The 24998-nt window shown below is 43.1% G+C and overlaps 1 protein-coding gene across 1 annotated transcript in view; it reads left to right on the top strand.

Annotated features, from left to right (window-relative positions):
• The window catches only part of LOC129815798 (dual specificity protein phosphatase 7-like), a 32187-nt gene extending 13606 nt beyond the window's left edge, over window positions 1–18581 (top strand). The window contains exon 3 of the mRNA XM_055869924.1: window positions 11603–18581. Within this exon, the coding sequence (XP_055725899.1) occupies window positions 11603–11916 (314 nt within the window). The 3' untranslated portion in view covers window positions 11917–18581. The remainder of the gene's footprint in view (window positions 1–11602) is intronic.
• Window positions 18582–24998: the final 6417 nt, after the last annotated feature.

Genomic DNA, 24998 nt, shown 5'->3' with positions numbered 1-24998 from the left:
ACAATTGGCCCAGGCGTCGTCCAGGTTATGGGAGGGTTTGGTTGGCCAGGACATCCTTGTCCCATCGCTCTAGCGACTCCTTGTGGCGGGCCGGGCCGTGAACATGCACACTGACACGGTAGCCAGGTGCACGGTGTTTCCTCCAGCACATTGGTGCGGCTGGCTTCCGCGTTAAGCGAAGCAGTGTGTCAAGAAGCAGCGCGGCTCGTGTTTTCGGAGGACGCATGGCTCTCTATCTTGGCCTCTCCCGAGTCCGTACGGGAGTTGCAGCGATGGGACAAGACTGTAACTACCAATTGGATATCACGAAATTGGGGAGAAAAAGTGTGAAAAAAATAAAATAAAAACTTGGCTTTTATGTTAAGGGTTAAAATCACATTTTAAGAAGATACATTTTGGAAATGGTTTAACCATAATTCTGACTTTTTAACTGTGTTAATAGTGATGATGACAAATACTTTCCTCAGTGAGGTCACTCCTATAAAATTCTATGGTCACTCCCACTAAGGCCAACTTAGAATGGTTGATGTCCCAGGCTTATACAGTACCAGTCAAAAGTTTGGACACACCTACTCATTCCAGGGTTTTTCTTTATGTTTACTATTGTCTACATTGTAGAATAATAGTGAAGACATCAAAACTATAAAATAACACATATGGAATCATGTAGTAACCAGAAAATATTAAACAAATCTAAATATATTTTATATTTGAGATTCTTCAAAGTAGCCACCCTTTGCCTTAATGACCGCTTTGCAAGCTCTTGGCATTCTCTCAATCAGATTCACCTGGAATGCTTTTCCAACCGTTTTTAAGGAGTTCCCACAAATGCTGAGCACTTGGCTGCTTTTCCTTCACTCCGCAGTCCAACTCATCCCAAGCCATCTCAATTGGGTTGAGGTTGGGTGATTGTGGAGGCCAGGTCATCTGATGCAGCACTCCATCACTCTCCTTCTTGGGGTCAAATAGCCCGTACACTGCCTGGAGGTATGCTGGGTCATTGTCCTGTTGAAAAACAATTGATAGTCCCACTAAGCACAAACCAGATGGGATGGCATATCGCTGCATAATGCTATGCTAGCCATGCTGGTTAAGTGTGCCTTGAATTCTAAATAAATCACAGACAGTGTCAGCAGCAAAGCACCATCACACCTCCTCCTCCATGCTTCACGGTGGGAACCACACATGCGGAGATCATCCGTTCACCAGCTCTGCGTCTCAGAAAGACACGGCGGTTGGAACCAAAAATCTAAAATTTGGACTCATCAGACCGAAGGACAGATTTCCACCGGTCTAATGTCCATTGCATGTGTTTCATGGCCCAAGCAAGTCTCTTCTTCTTATTGGTGTCCTTTAGTAGTGGTTTCTTTGCAGCAATTTGACCACGAAGGCCTGATTCACGCAGTCTCCTCTGAACAGTTGATGTTGAGATGTGTCTGTTACTTGAACTCTCTGAAGCATTTTTTGGGGGCTACAATTTCTGAGGCTGATAAACTCTAATGAACTTATCCTCTGCAGCAGAGGGAACTCTGGGCCTTCCTTTCCTGCACTTTAGAGTATGTGTCACCCTGCAGCACAGCATTGTGGGGGAAGTTGAGGTCAGGTCCAATATTGACTATGCACCCAAGATGGAAAGAGGTTGTGCAATCCTACTTCTGGTTGGTTCCGCGAGTTGAATTCAATATCCTGGCATTGCTCTACCAAGATGAATGACAGGGTTATAAATGAGGCCTTTACTAAGCGATGCTTATGTCACCCTTTTATAAAGCACAGGTTTGTCACAGTAAGTTATATCACACAGTTATTCCACATTTATGAAACCTTTATAAAGCATGACATACGTTTGTAGATGATTTGTAACACATTTATGTGGTGTTTATGAAGGCTTTATGAAGGCTTTATGAAGCTGCACGACCTTTATGGATCTCCTTGTTATTTGTCGGGGTCCATATCTCTTCATTAAGAACAACTGGGTTAAAACAACAATCACTTCTATTGTGAACTTGTATAACACTCAACGTGAAATAAATGAAGTCACAGTGACAAATAGCAGGAGAGAAATGAAGTCACAGTGACATATAGCAGGAGAGAAATGAAGTCACAGTGACATATAGCAGGAGAGAAATGAAGTCACAGTGACATATAGCAGGAGAGAAATGAAGTCACAGTGACATATAGCAGGAGAGAAATGAAGTCACAGTGACATATAGCAGGAGAGAAATTAAGTCACAGTGACATATAGCAGGAGAGAAAAGCCTTTGGAAGCCTACACCATATCCAAGACAGGTTTATTAATATCCTCCTTCCCCATTCATGGTCACACCTGGGATGTGTCCCAAATTGTATCCTATTACCTATGGGGCTCTGGTCTAAAGTAGTGCACTACATAGGGAATAGGGCTCTGGTCTAAAGTAGTGCACTACATAGGGCCCTGGTTTAAAGTAGTGCACTATATAGGGAATAGGGTCTAAAGTAGTGCACTATATAGGGAATAGGGTCTAAAGTAGTGCACTATATAGGGAATAGGGTGCTGTTTGAGATGCCTGTATTAGCACTCTTTTCAGAGAGTTTCTCTTCACTTACTCAGAGGCACAACACAATGTCTACCAATATAGATTCGTTTTCACCTCGTATTCGCAGTATCAATAGAAAACCCAAGAAGATTTTTCTTGACTGTTGAGAATCCCACTGCACAGTGTAGGACTACTGGTTAGTCACGACAGTTGAGTCACGACTATACACAAGGGATAATAACAGAGAGCTTTGCTTGGAGTTGTTATGTGCAATTTCATAGTACATTTCAGCATTTCAGATCAGACTATTTCAGTATTTAACATCGGGTGATTTGTTTTTAGTGTCAGTATTTGAGATTAGACTTTCAGTATTACAGATCAGACTATTTGACGATAGTTTCTGTATTTCAGACCAGACGATTTGACTTTAGTTTCAGTATTTCAGTAATCAGTCTACTAGACGTACCTCCTCCCATCCCCAAGGAATATCCAGGGTTTTCCCCTCTTCAGCTTCATGGGAATGTGGAGTTGTTTGGCTCTGGAATGTCCGATGCCTTGTTTGTTTTGAAAGTGACATATTTAAGAAATACACTATGACGTGAAAGGATCGAGTCAGGAAGTATTTACGGGTCTTGGTCGGTACACTACGACGTGAAAGGATCGAGTCAGGAAGTGTTTACGGGTCTTGGTCGATACACTATGACGTGAAAGGATCGAGTCAGGAAGTGTTTACGGGTCTTGGTCGGTACACTATGACGTGAAAGGATCGAGTCAGGAAGTGTTTAATGGTCTTGGTCGATACACTATGACGTGAAAGGATCGAGTCAGAGTCAGGAAGTGTTTACGGGTCTTGGTCGGTACACTATGACGTGAAAGGATCGAGTCAGAATCAGGAAGTGTTTACGGGTCTTGGTCGGTACACTATGACGTGAAAGGATCGAGTCAGAATCAGGAAGTGTTTACGGGTCTTGGTCGGTACACTATGACGTGAAAGGATCGAGTCAGAATCAGGAAGTGTTTAAGGGTCTTGGTCGATACAATATGACGTGAAAGGATCGAGTTAGAGTCAGGAAGTATTTACGGGTCTTGGTCGGTACACTATGACGTGAAAGGATCGAATCAGGAAGTATTTAAGGGTCTTGGTCGATACACTACGACGTGAAAGGATCGAGTCAGAGTCAGGAAGTGTTTACGGGTCTTGGTCGGTACGCTATGACGTGAAAGGATCGAGTCAGAGTCAGGAAGTATTTACGGGTCTTGGTCGATACACTATGACGTGAAAGTATCGAGTCAGGAAGTATTTACGGGTCTTGGTCGATACACTATGACGTGAAAGGATCGAGTCAGGAAGTGTTTACGGGTCTGGGTCGGTACACTATGACGTGAAAGGATCGAGTCAGGAAGTGTTTACGGGTCTTGGTCGGTACACTATGACGTGAAAGGATCGAGTCAGGAAGTATTTACGGGTCTTGGTCGATACACTATGACGTGAAAGGATCGAGTCAGGAAGTGTTTAAGAGTCTTGGTTGATACACTATGACGTGAAAGGATCGAGTCAGAGTCAGGAAGTGTTTACGGGTCTTGGTCGATACACTATGACGTGAAAGGATCGAGTCAGGAAGTATTTACGGGTCTTGGTCGATACACTATGACGTGAAAGGATCGAGTCAGGAAGTATTTACGGGTCTTGGTCGGTACACTATGACGTGAAAGGATCGAGTCAGAGTCAGGAAGTGTTTACGGGTCTTGGTCGGTACACTATGACGTGAAAGGATCGAGTCAGAGTCAGGAAGTATTTACGGGTCTTGGTCGATACACTATGACGTGAAAGTATCGAGTCAGGAAGTATTTACGGGTCTTGGTCGATACACTATGACGTGAAAGGATCGAGTCAGGAAGTGTTTACGGGTCTGGGTCGGTACACTAGGACGTGAAAGGATCGAGTCAGGAAGTGTTTACGGGTCTTGGTCGGTACACTATGACGTGAAAGGATCGAGTCAGGAAGTGTTTACGGGTCTTGGTCGATACACTATGACGTGAAAGGATCGAGTCAGAGTCAGGAAGTGTTTACGGGTCTTGGTCGGTACACTATGACGTGAAAGGATCGAGTCAGAATCAGGAAGTGTTTACGGGTCTTGGTCGGTACACTATGACGTGAAAGGATCGAGTCAGAATCAGGAAGTGTTTAAGGGTCTTGGTCGATACAATATGACGTGAAAGGATCGAGTTAGAGTCAGGAAGTATTTACGGGTCTTGGTCGGTACACTATGACGTGAAAGGATCGAATCAGGAAGTGTTTAAGGGTCTTGGTCGATACACTATGACGTGAAAGGATCGAGTCAGAGTCATGAAGTGTTTACGGGTCTTGGTCGGTACACTATGACGTGAAAGGATCGAGTCAGGAAGTGTTTAAGGGTCTTGGTCGGTACACTATGACGTGAAAGGATCGAGTCAGGAAGTGTTTACGGGTCTTGGTCGATACACTATGACGTGAAAGGATCGAGTCAGGAAGTGTTTAATGGTCTTGGTCGATACACTATGACGTGAAAGGATCGAGTCAGGAAGTGTTTACGGGTCTTGGTCGGTACACTATGACGTGAAAGGGTCGAGTCAGGAAGTGTTTAAGAGTCTTGGTCGATACACTATGACGTGAAAGGATCGAGTCAGGAAGTGTTTAAGGGTCTTGGTCGATACACTATGACGTGAAAGGATCGAGTCAGGAAGTGTTTAAGGGTCTTGGTCGGTACACTATGACGTGAAAGGATCGAGTCAGGAAGTGTTTAAGGGTCTTGGTCGGTACACTATGACGTGAAAGGATCGAGTCAGGAAGTGTTTAAGGGTCTTGGTTGATACACTATGACGTGAAAGGATCGAGTCAGGAAGTGTTTAAGGGTCTTGGTCGATACACTATGACGTGAAAGGATCGAGTCAGGAAGTGTTTAAGGGTCTTGGTCGGTACACTATGACGTGAAAGGATCGAGTCAGGAAGTGTTTAAGGGTCTTGGTCGGTACACTATGACGTGAAAGGATCGAGTCAGGAAGTATTTACGGGTCTTGGTCGGTACACTATGACGTGAAAGGATCGAGTCAGAGTCAGGAAGTGTTTAAGGGTCTTGGTCGATCTCCAGAATGGTGGTAGCAGGGTTTGCTCCTCAACTTTTAGGGAAATACACTACATGACCAAAAGTATGTGGACACCTGCTCATCCAACAGCTCATTCCAAAATCATGGACCTTAATATGGAGCTGGTCCCCTCCTTTGCTGCTATAGCAGCCTCCACTCTTCTGGGAAGGCTTTCCACTAGATGTTGGAACATTGCTGCTATAACAGCCTCCACTCTTCTGGGAAGGCTTTCCACTAGATGTTGGAACATTGCTGCTGTAACAGCCTCCACTCTTCTGGGACGGCTTTCCACTAGATGTTGGAACATTGCTGCTATAACAGCCTCCACTCTTCTGGGAAGGCTTTCCACTAGATGTTGGAACATTGCTGCTATAACAGCCTCCACTCTTCTGGGAAGGCTTTCCAGTAGATGTTGGAACATTGCTGCTATAACAGCCTCCACTCTTCTGGGAAGACTTTCCACTAGATGTTGGAACATTGCTGCTATAACAGCCTCCACTCTTCTGGGATGGCTTTCCACTAGATGTTGGAACATTGCTGGACTTGCTTCCATTCAGCCACAAGAGCATTAGTGAGGTCGGGCACTGATGTTGGGCGATTAGGCCTGGCTCGCAGTCGGCGTTCCAATTCATCCCAAAGGTGTTTGATGGGGTTGAGGTCAGGGCTATGTGCTGGCCAGTCAAGTTTTTCCACACCGATCTCGACAAACCATTTCTGTATGGACCTCGCTTTGTGCACAGGGGCGTTGTCATGCTGAATCAGGAAAGGGCCTTCCCCAAACTTAATTTCAACATTAGCCACTAAGGTGGAAGCAAATGATCGTCTAGAATGTCATTGTATGCTGTAGTGTTAAGATTTCCCTTCACTGGAACTAAGGAGCCTATCCCAAACCATGAAAAACAACCCCAGACCATTATTCCTCTTCCTCCACCAAACTTTACAGTTGGCACTATGCATTGGGGCAGGTAGCGTTCTCCTGGCATCTGCCAAACCCAGATTCGTCCGTCGGACTGCCAGATGGTGAAGCGTGATTCATCACGCCAGAGATGGCATTTCCACTGCTCCAAACTTTCAAACGAAAGGAAACTTCTTGGCAGGGGAGAAAAAATACATTTGAATAAATGTTGGTTTTGACACTCTTATGTAGGTGGTCATAACCAGCTATAAAATAACGCAATATATACTGAACAAAATATGAACACGACATGTAAAGTGTTGGTCCCGTGTTTCATGAGCTGAAATAAGATCCTCTATATGTTCCACACGCACAAAAAGCTTATTTCTCTCAAATTTAGTGCATCTATGTTTACATCCCTGTTAGTGAGCATTTCTCATTTGCCAAGATAATCCATCCACCTGACAGGTGTGGCATATCAAGAAGCTGATTAAACAGCATCATCATTACACAGGTGCACCTTGTGCTGGGGACAATAAAAGGCCTCTCTAAAATGTTCAGTTTTGTCACACAACACAATGCCACAGATGTCTCAAATGTTTGAGGGAGTGTGCAATTGGCATGCTGACTGCAGGAATGTCCACCAGAGCTGCTGCCAGAGATGTTTATGTTAATTTCTCTACCATAAGCCACCTCAATGGAGTTTTAGAGAATTTGGTAGTAAGTCCAACCGGCCTCACAACCGCAGACCACGTGTAACCACACCAGCCCAGGTCCTCCACATCTGGCTTCTTTACCTGCGGGGTCGTCTGAGACCAGCCACCCTGGACAGCTGATAAAACTGAGTATTTATGTCTGTATTAAAGCCCTTTTGTGGGGAAAAACTCATTCTGATTGGCTGATCCTGGCTCCCACAGTGGGTGGCCCTATGCCCTCCCAGGCCCACTCTTGGCTGCGCCCCTGCCCAGTCATGTGAAACCCATTGATTAGGACTTAATGAATTTAATTCAATTGACTGATATCTGTATATGAACTGTATGTAACTCAGTAACATCTTTGAAATTGTTGCATGTTGCGTTTATATTTTTGTTCAGTGTACAGTGGGGCAAAAAAGTATTTAGTCAGCCACCAATTGTGCAAGTTCTCCCACTTAAAAAGATGAGAGAGGCCTGTAATTTGCATCATAGGTACACTTCAACTATGACAGACAAAATGAGAAAAAGAAAATCCAGAAAATCACATTGTAGGATTTTTTATGAATTTATTTGCAAATTATGGTGGAAAATAAGTATTTGGTCACCTACAAACAAGCAAGATTTCTGGCTCTCACAGACCTGTAACTTCTTCTTTAAGAGGCTCCTCTGTCCTCCACTCGTTACCTGTATTAATGGCACCTGTTTGAACTTGTTATCAGTATAAAAGACACCTGTCCACAACCTCAAACAGTCACACTCCAAACTCCACTATGGCCAAGACCAAAGAGCTGTCAAAGGACACCAGAAACAAAATTGTAGACCTGCACCAGGCTGGGAAGACTGAATCTGCAATAGGTAAGCAGCTTGGTTTGAAGAAATCAACTGTGGGAGCAATTATTAGGAAATGGAAGACAAATGGAAGACACTGATAATCTCCCTCGATCTGGGGCTCCACGCAAGATCTCACCCCGTGGGGTCAAAATGATCACAAGAACGGTGAGCAAAAATCCCAGAACCACACGGGGGGACCTAGTGAATGACCTGCAGAGAGCTGGGACCAAAGTAACAAAGCCTACCATCAGTAACACACTACGCCGCCAGGGACTCAAATCCTGCAGTGCTAGACGTGTCCCCCTGCTTAAGCCAGTACATGTCCAGGCCCGTCTGAAGTTTGCTAGAGAGCATTTGGATGATCCAGAAGAAGATTGGGAGAATGTCATATGGTCAGATGAAACCAAAATATAACTTTTTGGTAAAAACTCAACTCGTCGTGTTTGGAGGACAAAGAATGCTGAGTTGCATCCAAAGAACACCATACCTACTGTGAAGCATGGGGGTGGAAACATCATTCTTTGGGGCTGTTTTTCTGCAAAGGGACCAGGACGACTGATCCGTGTAAAGGAAAGAATGAATGGGGCCATGTATCATGAGATTTTGAGTGAAAACCTCCTTCCATCAGCAAGGGCATTGAAGATGAAATGTGGCTGGGTCTTTCAGCATGACAATGATCCCAAACACACCGCCCGGGCAACGAAGGAGTGGCTTCGTAAGAAGCATTTCAAGGTCCTGGAGTGGCCTAGCCAGTCTCCAGATCTCAACCCCATAGAAAATCTTTGGAGGGAGTTGAAAGTCCGTGTTGCCCAGCAACAGCCCCGAAACATCACTGCTCTAGAGGAGATCTGCATGGAGGAAAGGGCCAAAATACCAGCAACAGTGTATGACAACCTTGTGAAGACTTATAGAAAACATTTGACCTCTGTCATTGCCAACAAAGGGTATATAACAAAGTATTGCGATAAACTTTTGTTATTGACCAAATACTTATTTTCCACCATAATTTGCAAATAAATTCATTAAAAATCCTACAATGTGATTTTCTGGAAAAAAAATTCTCATTTTGTCTGTCATAGTTGAAGTGTACCTAATTACAGGCCTCTCTCATCTTTTTAAGTAGGAGAACTTGCCCAATTGGTGGCTGACTAAATACTTTTTTGCCCCACTGTATGTCACAACAAGTGTAAATATATGGGTCATGACAGTGTTATGTCAGCTGCTATGACATACAGTATTATGAAAAGGTTATGACTGTGTCATAATGTGTTATGATGCTCGGTGTCAAGTATAGTGTTACCGTGTTCCCTCATTATAAACTCCAGAGAGGTGGAGTTGGTGTAGCTGTTGCCTCATTATAAACTCCAGAGAGGTGGAGTTGGTGTAGCTGTTCCCTCATTATAAACTCCAGAGAGGTGGAGTTGGTGTAGCTGTTGCCTCATTATAAACTCCAGAGAGGTGGAGTTGGTGTAGCTGTTCCCTCATTATAAACTCCAGAGAGGTGGAGCTGTTCCCTCATTATAAACTCCAGAGAGGTGGAGTTGGTGTAGCTGTTCCCTCATTATAAACTCCAGAGAGGTGGAGCTGTTCCCTCATTATAAACTCCAGAGAGGTGGAGTTGGTGTAGCTGTTCCCTCATTATAAACTCCAGAGAGGTGGAGTTGGTGGAGCTGTTCCCTCATTATAAACTCCAGAGAGGTGGAGTTGGTGGAGCTGTTCCCTCATTATAAACTCCAGAGAGATGGAGTTGGTGTAGCTGTTCCCTCATTATAAACTCCAGAGAGGTGGAGTTGGTGGAGCTGTTCCTTCATTATAAACTCCAGAGAGGTGGAGTTGGTGGAGCTGTTCCCTCATTATAAACTCCAGAGAGGTGGAGTTGGTGTAGCTGTTCCCTCATTATAAACTCCAGAGAGGTGTAGCTGTTCCCTCATTATAAACTCCAGAGAGGTGGAGCTGTTCCCTCATTATAAACTCCAGAGAGGTGGAGTTGGTGGAGCTGTTCCCTCATTATAAACTCCAGAGAGGTGGAGTTGGTGTAGCTGTTCCCTCATTATAAACTCCAGAGAGGTGGAGCTGTTCCCTCATTATAAACTCCAGAGAGGTGGAGTTGGTGGAGCTGTTCCCTCATTATAAACTCCAGAGAGGTGGAGTTGGTGGAGCTGTTTCCTCATTATAAACTCCAGAGAGGTGGAGTTGGTGGAGCTGTTCTCTCATTATAAACTCCAGAGAGGTGGAGTTGGTGGAGCTGTTCCCTCATTATAAACTCCAGAGAGGTGGAGTTGGTGGAGCTGTTCTCTCATTATAAACTCCAGAGAGGTGGAGTTGGTGGAGCTGTTCCCTCATTATAAACTCCAGAGAGGTGGAGTTGGTGGAGCTGTTCCCTCATTATAAACTCCAGAGAGGTGGAGTTGGTGGAGCTGTTCCCTCATTATAAACTCCAGAGACCAGAGAGGTGGAGTTGGTGTAGCTGTTCCCTCATTATAAACTCCAGAGACCAGAGAGGTGGAGTTGGTGGAGCTGTTCCCTCATTATAAACTCCAGAGACCAGAGAGGTGGAGTTGGTGGAGCTGTTCCCTCATTATAAACTCCAGAGACCAGAGAGGTGGAGTTGGTGGAGCTGTTCCCTCATTATAAACTCCAGAGACCAGAGAGGTGGAGTTGGTGGAGCTGTTCCCTCATTGTAAACTCCAGAGAGGTGGAGTTGGTGGAGCTGTTCCCTCATTATAAACTCCAGAGAGGTGGAGCTGTTCCCTCATTATAAACTCCAGAGAGGTGGAGTTGGTTGAGCTGTTCCCTCATTATAAACTCCAGAGACCAGAGAGGTGGAGTTGGTGGAGCTGTTCCCTCATTATAAACTCCAGAGAGATGGAGTTGGTGTAGCTGTTCCCTCATTATAAACTCCAGAGAGGTGGAGTTGGTGGAGCTGTTCCCTCATTATAAACTCCAGATAGGTGGAGCTGTTCCCTCATTATAAACTCCAGAGAGGTGGAGTTGGTGGAGCTGTTCCTTCATTATAAACTCCAGAGAGATGGAGTTGGTGTAGCTGTTCCCTCATTATAAACTCCAGAGAGGTGGAGTTGGTGGAGCTGTTCCCTCATTATAAACTCCAGATAGGTGGAGTTGGTGTAGCTGTTCCCTCATTATAAACTCCAGAGAGGTGGAGTTGGTGGAGCTGTTCCCTCATTATAAACTCCAGAGACCAGAGAGGTGGAGTTGGTGGAGCTGTTCCCTCATTATAAACTCCAGAGAGGTGGAGTTGGTGGAGCTGTTCCCTCATTATAAACTCCAGAGAGGTGGAGTTGGTGGAGCTGTTCTCTCATTATAAACTCCAGAGAGGTGGAGTTGGTGTAGCTGTTCCCTCATTATAAACTCCAGAGAGGTGGAGTTGGTGGAGCTGTTCCCTCATTATAAACTCCAGAGAGGTGGAGTTGGTGGAGCTGTTCTCTCATTATAAACTCCAGAGAGGTGGAGTTGGTGTAGCTGTAAATTGTGTTGCGTCTCAAACACATAAAACTAATCTGTATCTCTTATCTTTCCTCCTCCAGACGAAGCTCGTTCCAAAAAGTGTGGTATCCTGGTGCACTGCCTGGCAGGGATCAGTCGCTCGGTAACGGTAACCGTGGCCTACCTGATGCAGAAGCTCAACCTGTCACTCAACGACGCGTACGACTTTGTGAAACAGAAGAAGTCCAACATCTCACCCAACTTTAACTTCATGGGTCAGCTCTTGGACTTTGAGAGAACATTGGGGCTCAATAGCCCGTGTGACAACCGTTCCTCCTCCACCAATGACCAACTGTTTTTCACCACGCCAACCAATCACAACGTGTTCCAGCTCGACACGCTGGGATCTACATGAAGGGGTGGTGATGGGGGCGGGACTTGAGCGGCTATCTTGGATGTGAATGTTTTTCTCTTCTCTTCAGAGATTGGCTGGCTGGCTGGCTGGCTGGCTTTGACAGCGTATAGCCTGGGATGGTGGACTGACGGTGCGTGAACAAGGACAGATCAGAGGCCAAATGGAAGTCTGCTTGGCTTGTAGAGCTCTGTTGGTCTCTCAGAGGGTAGACAGGAATAGGAAGAAGCCCTGTCTCCTCTCCTCAGTGGTTTGGGAAGCTTGTCGTCTTGCCTTTGGAACAGCCTGTTTTTTTTGTCTAAGGAAAGAAGAAGTACTAGGAGTAGACTGAGACATAGAACAGAACAGAACAGAGAAGAACAGAACAGAGAAGAACAGAACAGAACAGAGAAGAACAGAACAGAACAGAGAAGAACAGAGAAGAACAGAACAGAGAAGAACAGAACAGAACAGAGAAGAGAAGAACAGAGAAGAACAGAACAGAGAAGAGCAGAACAGAGAAGAACAGAACAGAACAGAGAAGAACAGAACAGAGAAGAACAGAACAGAGAAGAACAGAACAGAGAAGAACAGAACAGAACAGAGAAGAACAGAGAAGATCAGAGAAGAACAGAACAGAACAGAGAAGAACAGAACAGAACAGAGAAGAACAGAACAGGGAAGAACAGAACAGAACAGAGAAGAACAGAACAGAGAAGAGCAGAACAGAACAGAACAGAGAAAAGCAGAACAGAGAAGAACAGAACAGAGAAGAGCAGAACAGAGAAGAGCAGAACAGAGAAGAACAGAACAGAGAAGAACAGAGAAGAACAGAACAGAGAAGAACAGAGAAGAGCAGAACAGAACAGAACAGAGAAGAACAGAACAGAGAAGAACAGAACAGAGAAGAACAGAACAGAGAAGAACAGAACAGAGAAGAACAGAACAGAACAGAACAGAACAGAACAGAACAGAACAGAGAAGAACAGAACAGAGAAGAACAGAGAAGAACAGAACAGAACAGAGAAGAACAGAACAGAACAGAGAAGAACAGAACAGAGAAGAACAGAACACAGAGTGTCATACAAAGACAGAAAACAAATTGTGTATCTGCTCCAGTCATTCATTTATTGTTGTCCTCTTGGACGACGTCCTCGTCAACAACCCCCTGATGATAATGGTGCCAATGTGTTGTCTTCTCTGGGAGTAACCCTTACGGAGGTGATCTCACCTTACTGAGTGATGAAGATGGTGCCAATGTGTTGCAGTGTCTAGGGGGGGGGGGGTAACCCTTACAGAGGTGATCTCACTCTACAAAATGGAGGCTTGGATTTTTTTTTTTAACTAAGATATTTTTTAACACAAACACAAGTACGTTCAAGTGATGCATATAACATGTACAAGTACTAATGTATGTCTACATGCATTTGTATATTTGTATACATTTAGGCACAAATGTATGGACATACTGTATGTCTCCTACTACTACGAGAATCGTACCTGTCCAAAACCAGAAACAGAAGCACTAGAACATCGAAAGGAGACTCTATAACTAAAGAGAAAAAAGACCAAGAGAAAATTACTTTTCATAATATTCTGGTTGTTTTTTTGTATTTTTATTTTTTTCTATGTTTGTAACGATGATCTAATGCAGTTTGCACAGTGGTGAAGCCTAATCACTTCTAGGCACATAAACTAGTACTCTAGAGAAAGATAGATTCAAAGAGAACGGGAGAAGGGAGAAGGGAGGAGAGAGAGGGAGAGACTAGCACAGAGAGGGTGTGGTGTAGAGGCAGTCCTAGGCAGAGACTAGCTCCTGCAGCTGGTCTGGCCATGTTGTGGGCTGGGACTGGCTGGGTGAAGCTTATTGTTCCTTAACTGCATATGAAAAGATGGGTCTGCATCTCAAATGGCACCCTATTCCCTATATACGGCACTACTTTTGACTAGGACTCATAAGGTTCTGGTCAAAACTAGTGGACTACGTAGGGAATAGGGTGCCAATTTTTTGGGGGGGGGACGAAGTCATGGATCTGTTTGTCTCAGTAAAGAACCTCACTTCCTCTCCCGAGAGAGAGTTTTAAATCCTGGGTCGATTCACCCCGCAAGCCTTGGCGATATTATGAATATTATATTACATTACACTAAATTATGACTTTATGAATAAAATATAAGGTAAATTATATATTATGTTATGTTCTATACATGAACAATCTACTGTGTGTTGTCCAACAGTGGTGTGCAGGTGACTACCCTAGGCCTTGGTACCAGTCAATTTGTGCAATTTCATTTCACTCCTTACCTCTTGTTTGGCGTGACAAGTTGGCATGATATTGCACAAACAGACTGGTACCGGGCTATTTGGCAGTTTTGTTGGATGTTGTTTATTTACCAGCTGGAAGTCGGTCAACGAGAACTGTTTTTAACTACTATTACTGCTGCCTGTCAAGTATAGAGAGGTTATAAGCTCTTATAACGGGTTATAAGCTGTAGCTAATAACATACAGCAGCATACAGTATGTAGCTAGGATGATTTATGACTTAAGGGTTTGGACATTTCTGGTAAATTTTCCCAAGTTTCCCAAGGTTTTCCAGGAATTCTGGTTGGAGATTTGCTGTATTTCCTGTTTATTTGCTCCTGATTTACGTGAATCTCCAACCAGGAATTCTGGTGACGTTGTTACATGAGACTGGTCCAGAGAGCAGCGGTGCTTTCCGCTAGCCTTATTCTATAACCTTATAATACAACTCTTTTCTCTATCGTTGACTGTTCAATACTCTTTGTATCTCACTTTTAGACAATATTGTTGTATAAAAATTGAAATAAAACATTTGTTCTTTTAATGATAATATAAATCAAAAATATACATGTAATGACGGACAACTAATAGCACCCTATTCCCTATTTAAAGTGCACTCCTCTAGGGCTCTACTGTGGTCAAAAGTAGTGCACTATATAGGGAATAGGTTGCCTATTGGGTCACGGCCTTTGTCTTTAACGGGTCTTCAGATGAGGTTATTTTACTCTGTACTATTATATCAACAGTATTTTATACATTTGTTTGTGTTACTCTGTTTTTCACGATAATTATAATAATTCTCGAATTTAGAATTCTACACGTAAATACAGAATACACCTGTATCGCTGACTTTCTTTTTGTAGGGTGAAGTTGCCCCTTAATGCTGATCTGGGGTCAGTTTAACATTTTCTCCACTAATGGTTAAGGTTAGGATTAGGGTAGGACAGGCGGATTCTAGACCTGTACCTAGGGGGAAACGTTACCCCGGAGCGCTCTGCTTTGGCACTGAATCTACCTTTCCTTCATCTGAAGTGTACAAAGTACCGGGCTTCATTTTGGTTCGTTAGCCTGGGTCCCACATCTGTGCGTTACCTTGTCAATGTAACAGAGTGAGCCTCGTTAACGTTCCTCTCCAGCTGACGCCGTGTGAGGAAGAAAACTATACTGTTAGGGAATGCACAGGGGAAAACCTGTTACACCGTCTCCGTTGTCAAGCCAGACACATTTGTTTCCTACAAAAGCCCAAAAACAGACGGGCACCCAGGCTAAAACGGTAGTAGGTAGCCTTGCAGTAAGAGCGTTGGGCCAGTAACCGAAAGGTCGTTTGTTCACCTTGTCGGCTCGGGGGTTTGAACTATCTGCCGACGTGCCCTTGAGCACTTTACCCCCGAATTGCTTCAGGGTCGCTGTTAATATTGGCAGACCCTGGCCATGAACCCCACTCTCTGGGGTCGTCTCACTCTCTGGGGTCGTCTCACTCTCTGGGGTCGTCTCACTCTCTGGGGTCGTCTCAGGGAGAGTTGGGATAGGCAACAACAACAACAACAAAAAACACATTTATAGGACAGATATAAGCACCCATCAAAACTGGGAGAGTTGGGATATGCAACAAAAAAAAAAAAAAACATTTCCAATTCACACACGCGCCTATTAATACACGTGTGAAATAGGACAGATATAAGCAACCACCAAAACCGCTCTTATTAGTAACAGCAGTTTGTTCACATCTCAACACCTAGCCCGGGAGCCAGTCTGTTTGCGCTAACATGCCACTCCTTATCCTCTTGTGTTCTATGTTTAGCCATTGGAGTGGAACGAAAACGCGAACATATCTGGGACACGAGCTAGGAGACAAGCTAGGAGACGAGCTAGGACACAAGCTAGGAGACATGCTAGGAGACGAGCTAGGAGACGAGCTAGGAGACGAGCTAGGACACAAGCTGCACTTATATCTGAGCGTTATTCTGGACCTATCACCTAGCTCATTACATACACATGTCTTTCTTCTTCAACGATTTCAGTTCTGATTTTGGTCATGTGCTCTGTCCTATTCAGTCTAATTCCTGTGGCCTTTTCAATATATTATATCTTAAAGCTGATATGCAAAAGTTGTTTCTCCGAAAATATAATTATATAGCATTAATCCAGATAACGATGAGTATTTTACATACTCGATAGGACTTTTATCAGTTTGGAGTCTGACCCCCAAGTCACAACAATAAAGGAAACGTGGACAAGTCGATTCACACTTCGTCTCAAATTGCACACTTTATAGTGCGCTACTTTTGACGATGGCACCATAGGGCTCTGGTCTAAAGTAGTGCACTATGTAGGGAATAGGGTGCCATAGGGCTCTGGTCTAAAGTAGTGCACTATATAGGGAATAGGGTGCCATTTGGGAGACAGACGTACGTTACACCCTAGGGTTGAAATGTATTTCAGTGCCGAAGTTTTTTACATTCTTTTATTTTTTAAAGAGAAAATCCTTGATTTCAAGCTGCTTCATGTGTTTGTGTCTTTGTAACGATGAAAGAAAAAACCATAAGTGTTTTTCTCTGTTTGTATATTTGACAAAACACAAGAATATTTGTATTTTTTTTTGTTGTTGAAATTTTATTGTAGCTTCTTCCTGTTAACTAAGCATGCGTTCCAAATTGCACCCTATTCCCTATATAGTGCACTACTTTTGACCAAGTTTCAAACAGCTCTGGTCAAAATTAGTGCACTATATAGGGAATAGGGTGCAATATGGGACATAGACCTAAGAGTATGTTGGATCTGTGAGATGGAGGGAGGGAGAGAGGCCAGGGAAAAGAGGAGAAGAACGAAACTGAATGATAAATGTTTACGGAGCCTTCAGAAAGTATTCACACCCCTTGACTTTTTCCATATTTTGTTGTGTTGCGGCCTGAATTTAAAAATGTATTAAATTAAGATTTTGTGTGCCCTACGGACAATACTGGCCTACGGACAATAGCCCATAATGTCAAAGTGGAATTAGAGAGAAGGGCACCTACTGCAGACATTGAAAATCCCTTTGAGCATGGTGAAGTTATTAAATACACTTTGGATGGTGTATCAATACACCCAGTCACTACAAAGATACAGGCGTCCTTCCTAACTCAGTTGCCGGAGAGGAAGGAAACTTCTCAGGGATTTCACCAGGAGGCCAATGGTGACTTTAAAACAGTTACAGAGTTTAATGGCTGTGATAGGAGAAAACTGAGAATCGATCAACAACATTGTAGTTACTCCACAACACTAACCTAAATGACAGAGTGAAAATAAGGAAGCCTGTACAGAATAAAAAATATCCCAAAATGTGCATCCTGTTTACAACAAGGCAATAAAGTAAAACTGCAAAAAAAAGTAAAAAATGTGACAACGCAATTCACTTTTTGCCCTGAACACAAAGTGCTATGTTTGGGACAAATCCAACACAACACATCGCTAAGTACCACACTTCATATTTTCAGGAATGGTGTTGGCTGCATCATTTGATGGGTATGCTTGTTATTGGCACTTTAAAAAAATACTTTTTGTGATAAAAAATAAACAGAATAGAATTAACCACAGGCAAAATCCTAGAGGATAACCTGGTTCAGTCTGCTTTCCACCAGATACTGGGAGATGAATTCCCCTTTCAACAGGACAATAACCTAAAACAACAATGCCACGTCTACACTGGAGTTGCTTACCATGACATCATTGAATGTTCCTGAGTGGCCGAGTTACTGTTTTGACTTAAATCTGCTTGAAAGTCTATGACAAGACATGAAAATGGCTGTCCAGCAATGATCAACAACCAATTTGACAGAGATTGAAGAATTACAAAAAGAATAATGGGCAAATGTTGTACAATCCAGGTGTGCGAAGCTCTTAGAGACTTACCCAGAAACACTCACAGCTGCAATCACTGCCAAGGGTGTGCTAATACTTATGTAAATGAGATATTTAATTTTCAAAAGATTTGCGAAAATGTCTAAAAATGTGTTTTCACTTTGTCATTATGGGTAATTGTGTGTAGATGGGTGAGAATTTTTATTTATTTAATCCACTTAGAATTCAAGCTGTAACACAAAAACATGTGGAATAAGTCCAGGGGTATGAATACTTTGTGAAGGCGCTGTATCTTACCTCACTGAGGGAATTTTCAGGGATTTTTTTGACAATGCATCTTCTGCATCTTGTAACAGCTTCATACCCGTTCAATAGCTGTTTCTATGTGTGCTGTATGCTGTATAAAAGATGATGTGCAGTAAACTGTCAGCAGGGCAGTTGATACTTCCTGATGTCGAAGGATGTTAAAACCTATGTATTGTATAGTTATATGGAAAACAACGCAAGATGTTTATACGGCAAATAAATATTGAATTATTTTTTCTTTAACGTGTAATCTGCTCTTATTTGGGTGCATGTATGATTATAATGTGCTGCTGAGAGAGAGGGAGAGGATAGAGAAAGAGAGAGAGCGGGATAGAGACACAGAGAGAAAGGGATAGAGAATGAGAGAGGGATAGAGACAGGGAGAGAATCCATAGACTCTAACCACTTCTGGGAAAATTGGAAAACACTAAACAAACAACAACACGAAGAGTTATCTATCTAAAACAGAGATGTATGGGTAAACCACTTATCCAATCTTGTTGGCTCTATAACAAAGAACAAACAGCAAAAACATATACATGATCAAAGATAAATCTTAGAATCAACTATTAAAGACTACCAGAACCCACTGGATTCTCCAATTACATTGAATGAACTACAGGACAAAATACAAACCCTCCAACCCAAAAAGGCCTGTGGTGTTGATGGTATCCTCAATGAAATGATCAAATATACAGACCACAAATTCCAATTGGCTATACTTAGACTCTTTAACATCATCCTTAGCTTCCCCAATATTTGGAACCAATGATTGATCACCCCAAAGTGGAGACACATTTGATATGCGTCAACAGCAACCTTGGGAAAATCCTCTTATCATCAACAGCAGACTAGTTCATTTCCTCAGTGAAAACAAAGTACTGAGCAAATGTCAAATTGGCTTTTTACCAAATTACAGTACGACAGACCACATATTCATCCTGCACAACCTAATTGACAAACAAACAAACCAAAACAGAGGCAAAGTCTTCTCATGCTTTGTTGATTTCAAAAAAGCATTTGACTAAATTTGGCATGAGGGTCTGCTGTACACATTGATGGAAAGTGGTGTTGGGGGATAAACATACGACATTATAAAATCCATGTACTCAAACAACAAGTGTGCGTTTGAATTGGCAAAAAACACACATTTCTTTCCACAGGGCCGTGGGGTGAGACAGGGATGCAGCTTAAGCCCCACCCTCTTCAACATATTTATCAACAAATTGGCGAGGGCACTAGAACAGTCTGCAACACCCGGCCTCACCCTCCTAGAATCTGAAGTCAAATGTCTACTGTTTGGTGATGATCTGGTGCTTCTGTCACCTACCAAGGAGGGCCTACAGCATCAACTAGATCTTCTGCACAGATTCTGTCAGACCTGGGCCCTGACAGTAAATCTAAGTAAGACAAATATAATGGTGTTCCAAAAAAGATCCAGTTGACAGGACCACAAATACAAATTCCATCTAGACACCGTTGCCCTAGAGCACACAAAAAACTATACATACCTCGACATACCATACCTTCCAAAACTATACATACCTCGGCCTAAACATCAGTGCCACAGGTAACTTCCACAAAGCTGTGAACGAGCTGAGAGAAGGGCCTTCTATGCCATCAAAAGGAACATAAAATTCGACATCCCAATTAGGATATCGCAAAAAAATACTTGAATCAGCTATAGAACCCATTGCCCTTTATGGTTGTCAGGTCTGGGGTCCGCTCACCAACCAAGACTTCACAAAATGGGACAAACACCAAATTGTTGACTCTGCATGCAGAATTCTGCAAAAATATCCTCCGTGTACAACGTAGAACACCAAATAATGCACGCAGAGCAGAATTAGGCTGATACCTGCTAATTATCAAAATCCAGAAAAGAGCCATTCAATTCTATAACCACCTAAAAGGAAGCGATTCCCAAACCTTCCATTACATAACCATCATCTACAGAGAGATGAACCTGGAGTCCCCTAAGCAAGCTGGTCCTGTGGCTCTGTTCACAAACACACCCCACAGAGCCCCAGCAACACAACTAGACCCAACCAAATCATGAGAAAACAAAAAGATAATTACTTGACACATTGGAAAGAATTTACCAAAAAAACAGAGTTAACTGGAATGCCAATTGACCCTAAACAGAGGGTCCCTAAACAGTCACTGTGACTGACCCAAAATTAAGGAAATCTTTGACTATGTACAGACAGTGAGCATAGCCTTGCTATTGAGAAAGGCAGCCGTAGGCAGACCTGGCTCTCAAGAGAAGACAGGCTATGTGCACACGGCCCACAAAATGAGGTAGACACTGAGCTGCACTTCCTAACCTCCTGGCAAATGTATGACCATATTAGAGACAAATATTTCCCTTAGATTACACAGACCAACAAAGAATTTCAAAACCAATCCAATTTTGATAAACTCCCATATCTATTGGGTGAAATACCACAGTGTGACATCACAGCAGCAAGATTTGTGACCTGTTGCCGCAAGAAAAGAGCAAAGAACAAACAGTATTCCTTTAAAACTTAGAGACAGTTTGAGAGAGTGATAGAGAGGGAGACAGAGAGAGACAGAAGGATAGAGATGTGTCAGGGATACAAAGAGAGAAAAGAGGAATTAAGAGAAGGCTGGAGAGAGCGAGGGATAGAGAGAGAGCGCGAGGGATAGAGAGAGAGCGAGGGATAGAGAGAGAGCGAGGGATAGAGAGAGAGCGAGGGATAGAGAGAGAGCGAGGGATAGAGAGAGAGCGAGGGATAGAGAGAGAGCGCGAGGGATAGAGAGAGAGCGAGGGATAGAGAGAGAGCGAGGGATAGAGAGAGAGCGAGGGATAGAGAGAGAGCGAGGGATAGAGAGAGAGAGGGATAGAGAGAGAGAGAGAGAGAGAGGGATAGAGAGAGAGCGAGGAAGAGAGAGAGAGCGAGGGATAGAGAGAGAGCGAGGGATAGAGAGAGAGAGGGATAGAGAGAGAGAGAGAGAGCGAGGGATAGAGAGAGAGAGAGGAAGAGAGAGAGAGAGAGGAAGAGAGAGAGAGAGAGGGATAGAGAGAGAGCGAGGAAGAGAGAGAGAGAGCGAGGGATAGAGAGAGAGAGAGGAAGAGAGAGAGAGAGCGAGGGATAGAGAGAGAGCGAGGGATAGAGAGAGAGCGAGGAAGAGAGAGAGAGCGAGGGATAGAGAGAGAGCGAGGGATAGAGAGAGAGAGGGATAGAGAGAGAGAGAGAGAGAGAGGGATAGAGAGAGAGCGAGGAAGAGAGAGAGAGCGAGGGATAGAGAGAGAGCGAGGGATAGAGAGAGAGAGGGATAGAGAGAGAGAGAGAGAGCGAGGGATAGAGAGAGAGAGAGGAAGAGAGAGAGAGAGAGGGATAGAGAGAGAGCGAGGAAGAGAGAGAGAGAGCGAGGGATAGAGAGACAGATCGAAGGAGGGAGCTTCCACAATGTAAGAGCAGTGGGGTTGTAAGAATAGCAAAGAGCCCGTGGAGTGAGAGAGTAGTCTTCAAACTGCTATAATTAAATAAACCTTAATTTTACAGCTAACGACTTGTTTTTTTAATTATACGAGCACAAAATATTCCACTTTATTCAGATTACAACCTCTCCTTTCAGATTACAACCTCTCCCTTTATTCAGATTACAACCTCTCCCTTTATTCAGATTACAACCTCTCCCTTTATTCAGATTACAACCTCTCCCTTTATTCAGATTACAACCTCTACCCTTTATTCAGATTACAACCTCTCACTTTATTCAGATTCCAACCTCTCCCTTTATTCAGATTACAACCTCTCCCTTTATTCAGATTACAACCTCTCCCTTTATTCAGATTACAACCTCTCCCTTTATTCAGATTACCACCTCTCCCTTTATTCAGATTTCAACCTCTCCCTTTATTCAGATTACAACCTCTCCCTTTATTCAGATTATAACCTCTCACTTTATTCAGATTACAACCTCTCCCTTTATTCAGATGCCACAACCGGCCGTGGCCGGGAGTCCCATAGGACGGCGCACATTTGGCCCAGCGTCGCCCGGGTTAGGGGAGGGTTGGTTGGCGGGGTTTTACTTGGCTCGTCACACCCTAGCGACTCCTTGTGGTGGGCCGGGTGCCTGCAGGCTGGCCCCGGTCGCCAGTTGAACTGTGTTTTCCTCCAACACGTTGGTGCGGCTGGCCTTCCGGGTTAAGCTGGCGGGTGTTAAGGAGCGCGGTTAGTCGGGTCATGTTTCGGAGGACGTGTATCTTTAATTTTTCAATCTGTAGAAACTTTGAGAACAGAAAGGTTCAGAACTTTTTCGAACAGAGAACAGTGGAAAAATATATGGCCTCTAGAAATCAAAACTGAATGGTCTTCAGAGAGATGGGTGGGACTAAAAACAAACAAAAGATAACTCATGTAAAATATACTGTCTGTAAAATGTATATAGTATATATATATAATATAGTATGTATAACCAGGAAGTAGAAGCCTCAATGTTGTTGTCCATTAGTTTACTCCAATTAGGGGAGGAGTGGTAGGGTTAGGGGAAAATATATTTAAACATATATATATTGAAAATAATATATATATTTTCAAAAAAAATACACTGTATGGTGGATTGTAAATTCATAAATAATAAATTAATAAAAAATAAACCTTAACCCAACAGTAGTCATAAGTTCTATACTTAAATTGTTGAATAAAGAAAAAGTAGCAATAGACAGTGGTAAAACAGTAAAAAGGTAAACAATTTTACCACAGACATGATTTGAACCCTGGTATTTAGTGGTAGAAGTCATTGTCATTACTATAAACTTGAGTGTTGGCAGTCTAAAATGGCGGTATTCCTGGCTTGCTAGTTACATAGCTAGCTATATTTCTAAATTAGATTGAAGGACGACATGCTAGCTAGTTAGTTGTTAAAAGACAGAGCTACCTAGCTGGAGACATAGTTATGGTCAGTAGTTGTGTGGTTAGTAGATTTGCGCTTGTGGTTGTGTGGTTGTGGTCAGTAGTTAGGCTATTGTAGTCAGTAGCTGTGGTTAGTAGTTATGTGGATGTCGTTAATAGTTGTGTGGATGTCGTTAATAGTTGTGTGGTCAGTAGTTGGTTGTGGTCAGTAGTTGTGGTCAGTAGTTGTGTGGTTATGGTCAGTAGTTGTGTGGTTATGGTCAGTAGTTGTGGTCAGTAGTTGTGAAGTTATGGTCGGTAATTGTGGTCAGTAGTTTTGTGGTTATGGTCAGTAGTTGTGTGGTTGTGGTCACGAGTTATGGCCAGTAATTGTGGTCAGTAGTTGTGGTCAGTAGTTGTGTGGTTATGTTCAGTAATTGTGGTCAGTAGTTGTGTGGTTATGGTCAGTAGTTATGGCCAGTAATTGTGGTCAGTAGTTGTATGGTTATGGTCAGTAATTGTGGTCAGTAGTTGTGGTCAGTAGTTGTGGTCAGTAGTTGTGTGGTTATGTTCAGTAGTTGTGGTCAGTAATTGTGGTCAGTAGTTGTGTGGTTATGTTCAGTAGTTGTGGTCAGTAGTTGTGTGGTTATGGTCAGTAGTTGTGTGGTTATGGTCAGTAGTTGTGGTCAGTAGTTGTGGTCAGTAATTGTGGTCAGTAGTTGTGTGGTTATGGTCAGTAGTTGTGGTCAGTAGTTGTGGTCAGTAGTTGTGTGGTTATGGTCAGTAGTTGTGGTCAGTAGTTGTGTGGTTATGGTCAGTAGTTATGGTCAGTGGTTATGGTCAGTAGTTGTGGAAGCCATAGATGCAGTAAAGAGGTCTATGGAACCTAAACAATGAAATTGCCATGGAAACGTGTCCCCTCATTTCCCCCCTACAGCTAAATTAGCCTGCATTTTAGGCTACTGTTTCTTTGTGTCTTCCACACTATGTTGAGGTAGAAATCAGAGTATGATGGTATGGAGGTCAACCCCAAAACATGTTGATGTCATCATCACCAATCAACTGCATTGCAGTTTTAAAAAAAAGACGTTGACTACCACCACTGATTTCTGTATGCTAACTATGCTAACCAGCTTACATGAACAGGGGTTAGCATCTAGTGGTCACTTCATCTAAACCTGAAAAGGAACAACGTGTACATGTTATGCAGTGAAAACAGCAAAATATATCGAAATCAGACTTTATTTTGAGCCTGTAACGATACATCAATCATGACGGATTTGATATCCACTTATGTTAGATCAGCTTTGTTGAATGTGTTCCAATCCGGTGTCTTTCTATTCCGCCCGGTCTCCATTCCTTTGACCTCTTCCGTTGACCTCTTTACCACATCAATGGAGACTTAAGTGTTGGCAGACATATGAAACTTGCGAGCCAGTTTCTTGGAAATGGCTTATTTTATCAGTGGAGAAAAAAAAGCTTTTATACGAATATAGGAAACAACAGGTAATGAATTTTACAAGTTCTCATTTTTTTAATAACATTTGAGTAATTCAGCTTTTATAAAACTAGTTAATTGTTCATATGCAATGACGTTTAGTTTTGAAACACCATGTTAACTAATGGGAGTTTTTGTAGTTAGAAAAAATAGAATTTTGTAAAAGGTATTGTAGTTACCAGACAGATTTTTAACAGGGGTTGTAATTTGGAGCGTTCTGCAACATTCAAAGTTGGCTTGGGGCGTTGGTTGGCTTGGGGCGTTGGTTGGCTTGGGGCGTTGGTTGGCTTGGGGCGTTGG

Source organism: Salvelinus fontinalis, chromosome 18 (genome assembly GCF_029448725.1).
Source record: "Salvelinus fontinalis isolate EN_2023a chromosome 18, ASM2944872v1, whole genome shotgun sequence".
In the NCBI taxonomy this organism is placed as follows: Eukaryota; Metazoa; Chordata; class Actinopteri; order Salmoniformes; family Salmonidae; genus Salvelinus; species Salvelinus fontinalis.
The sequence above is the reverse complement of the archived record's forward strand: the minus strand, read 5'-3'. Positions and strand labels throughout refer to the sequence as shown.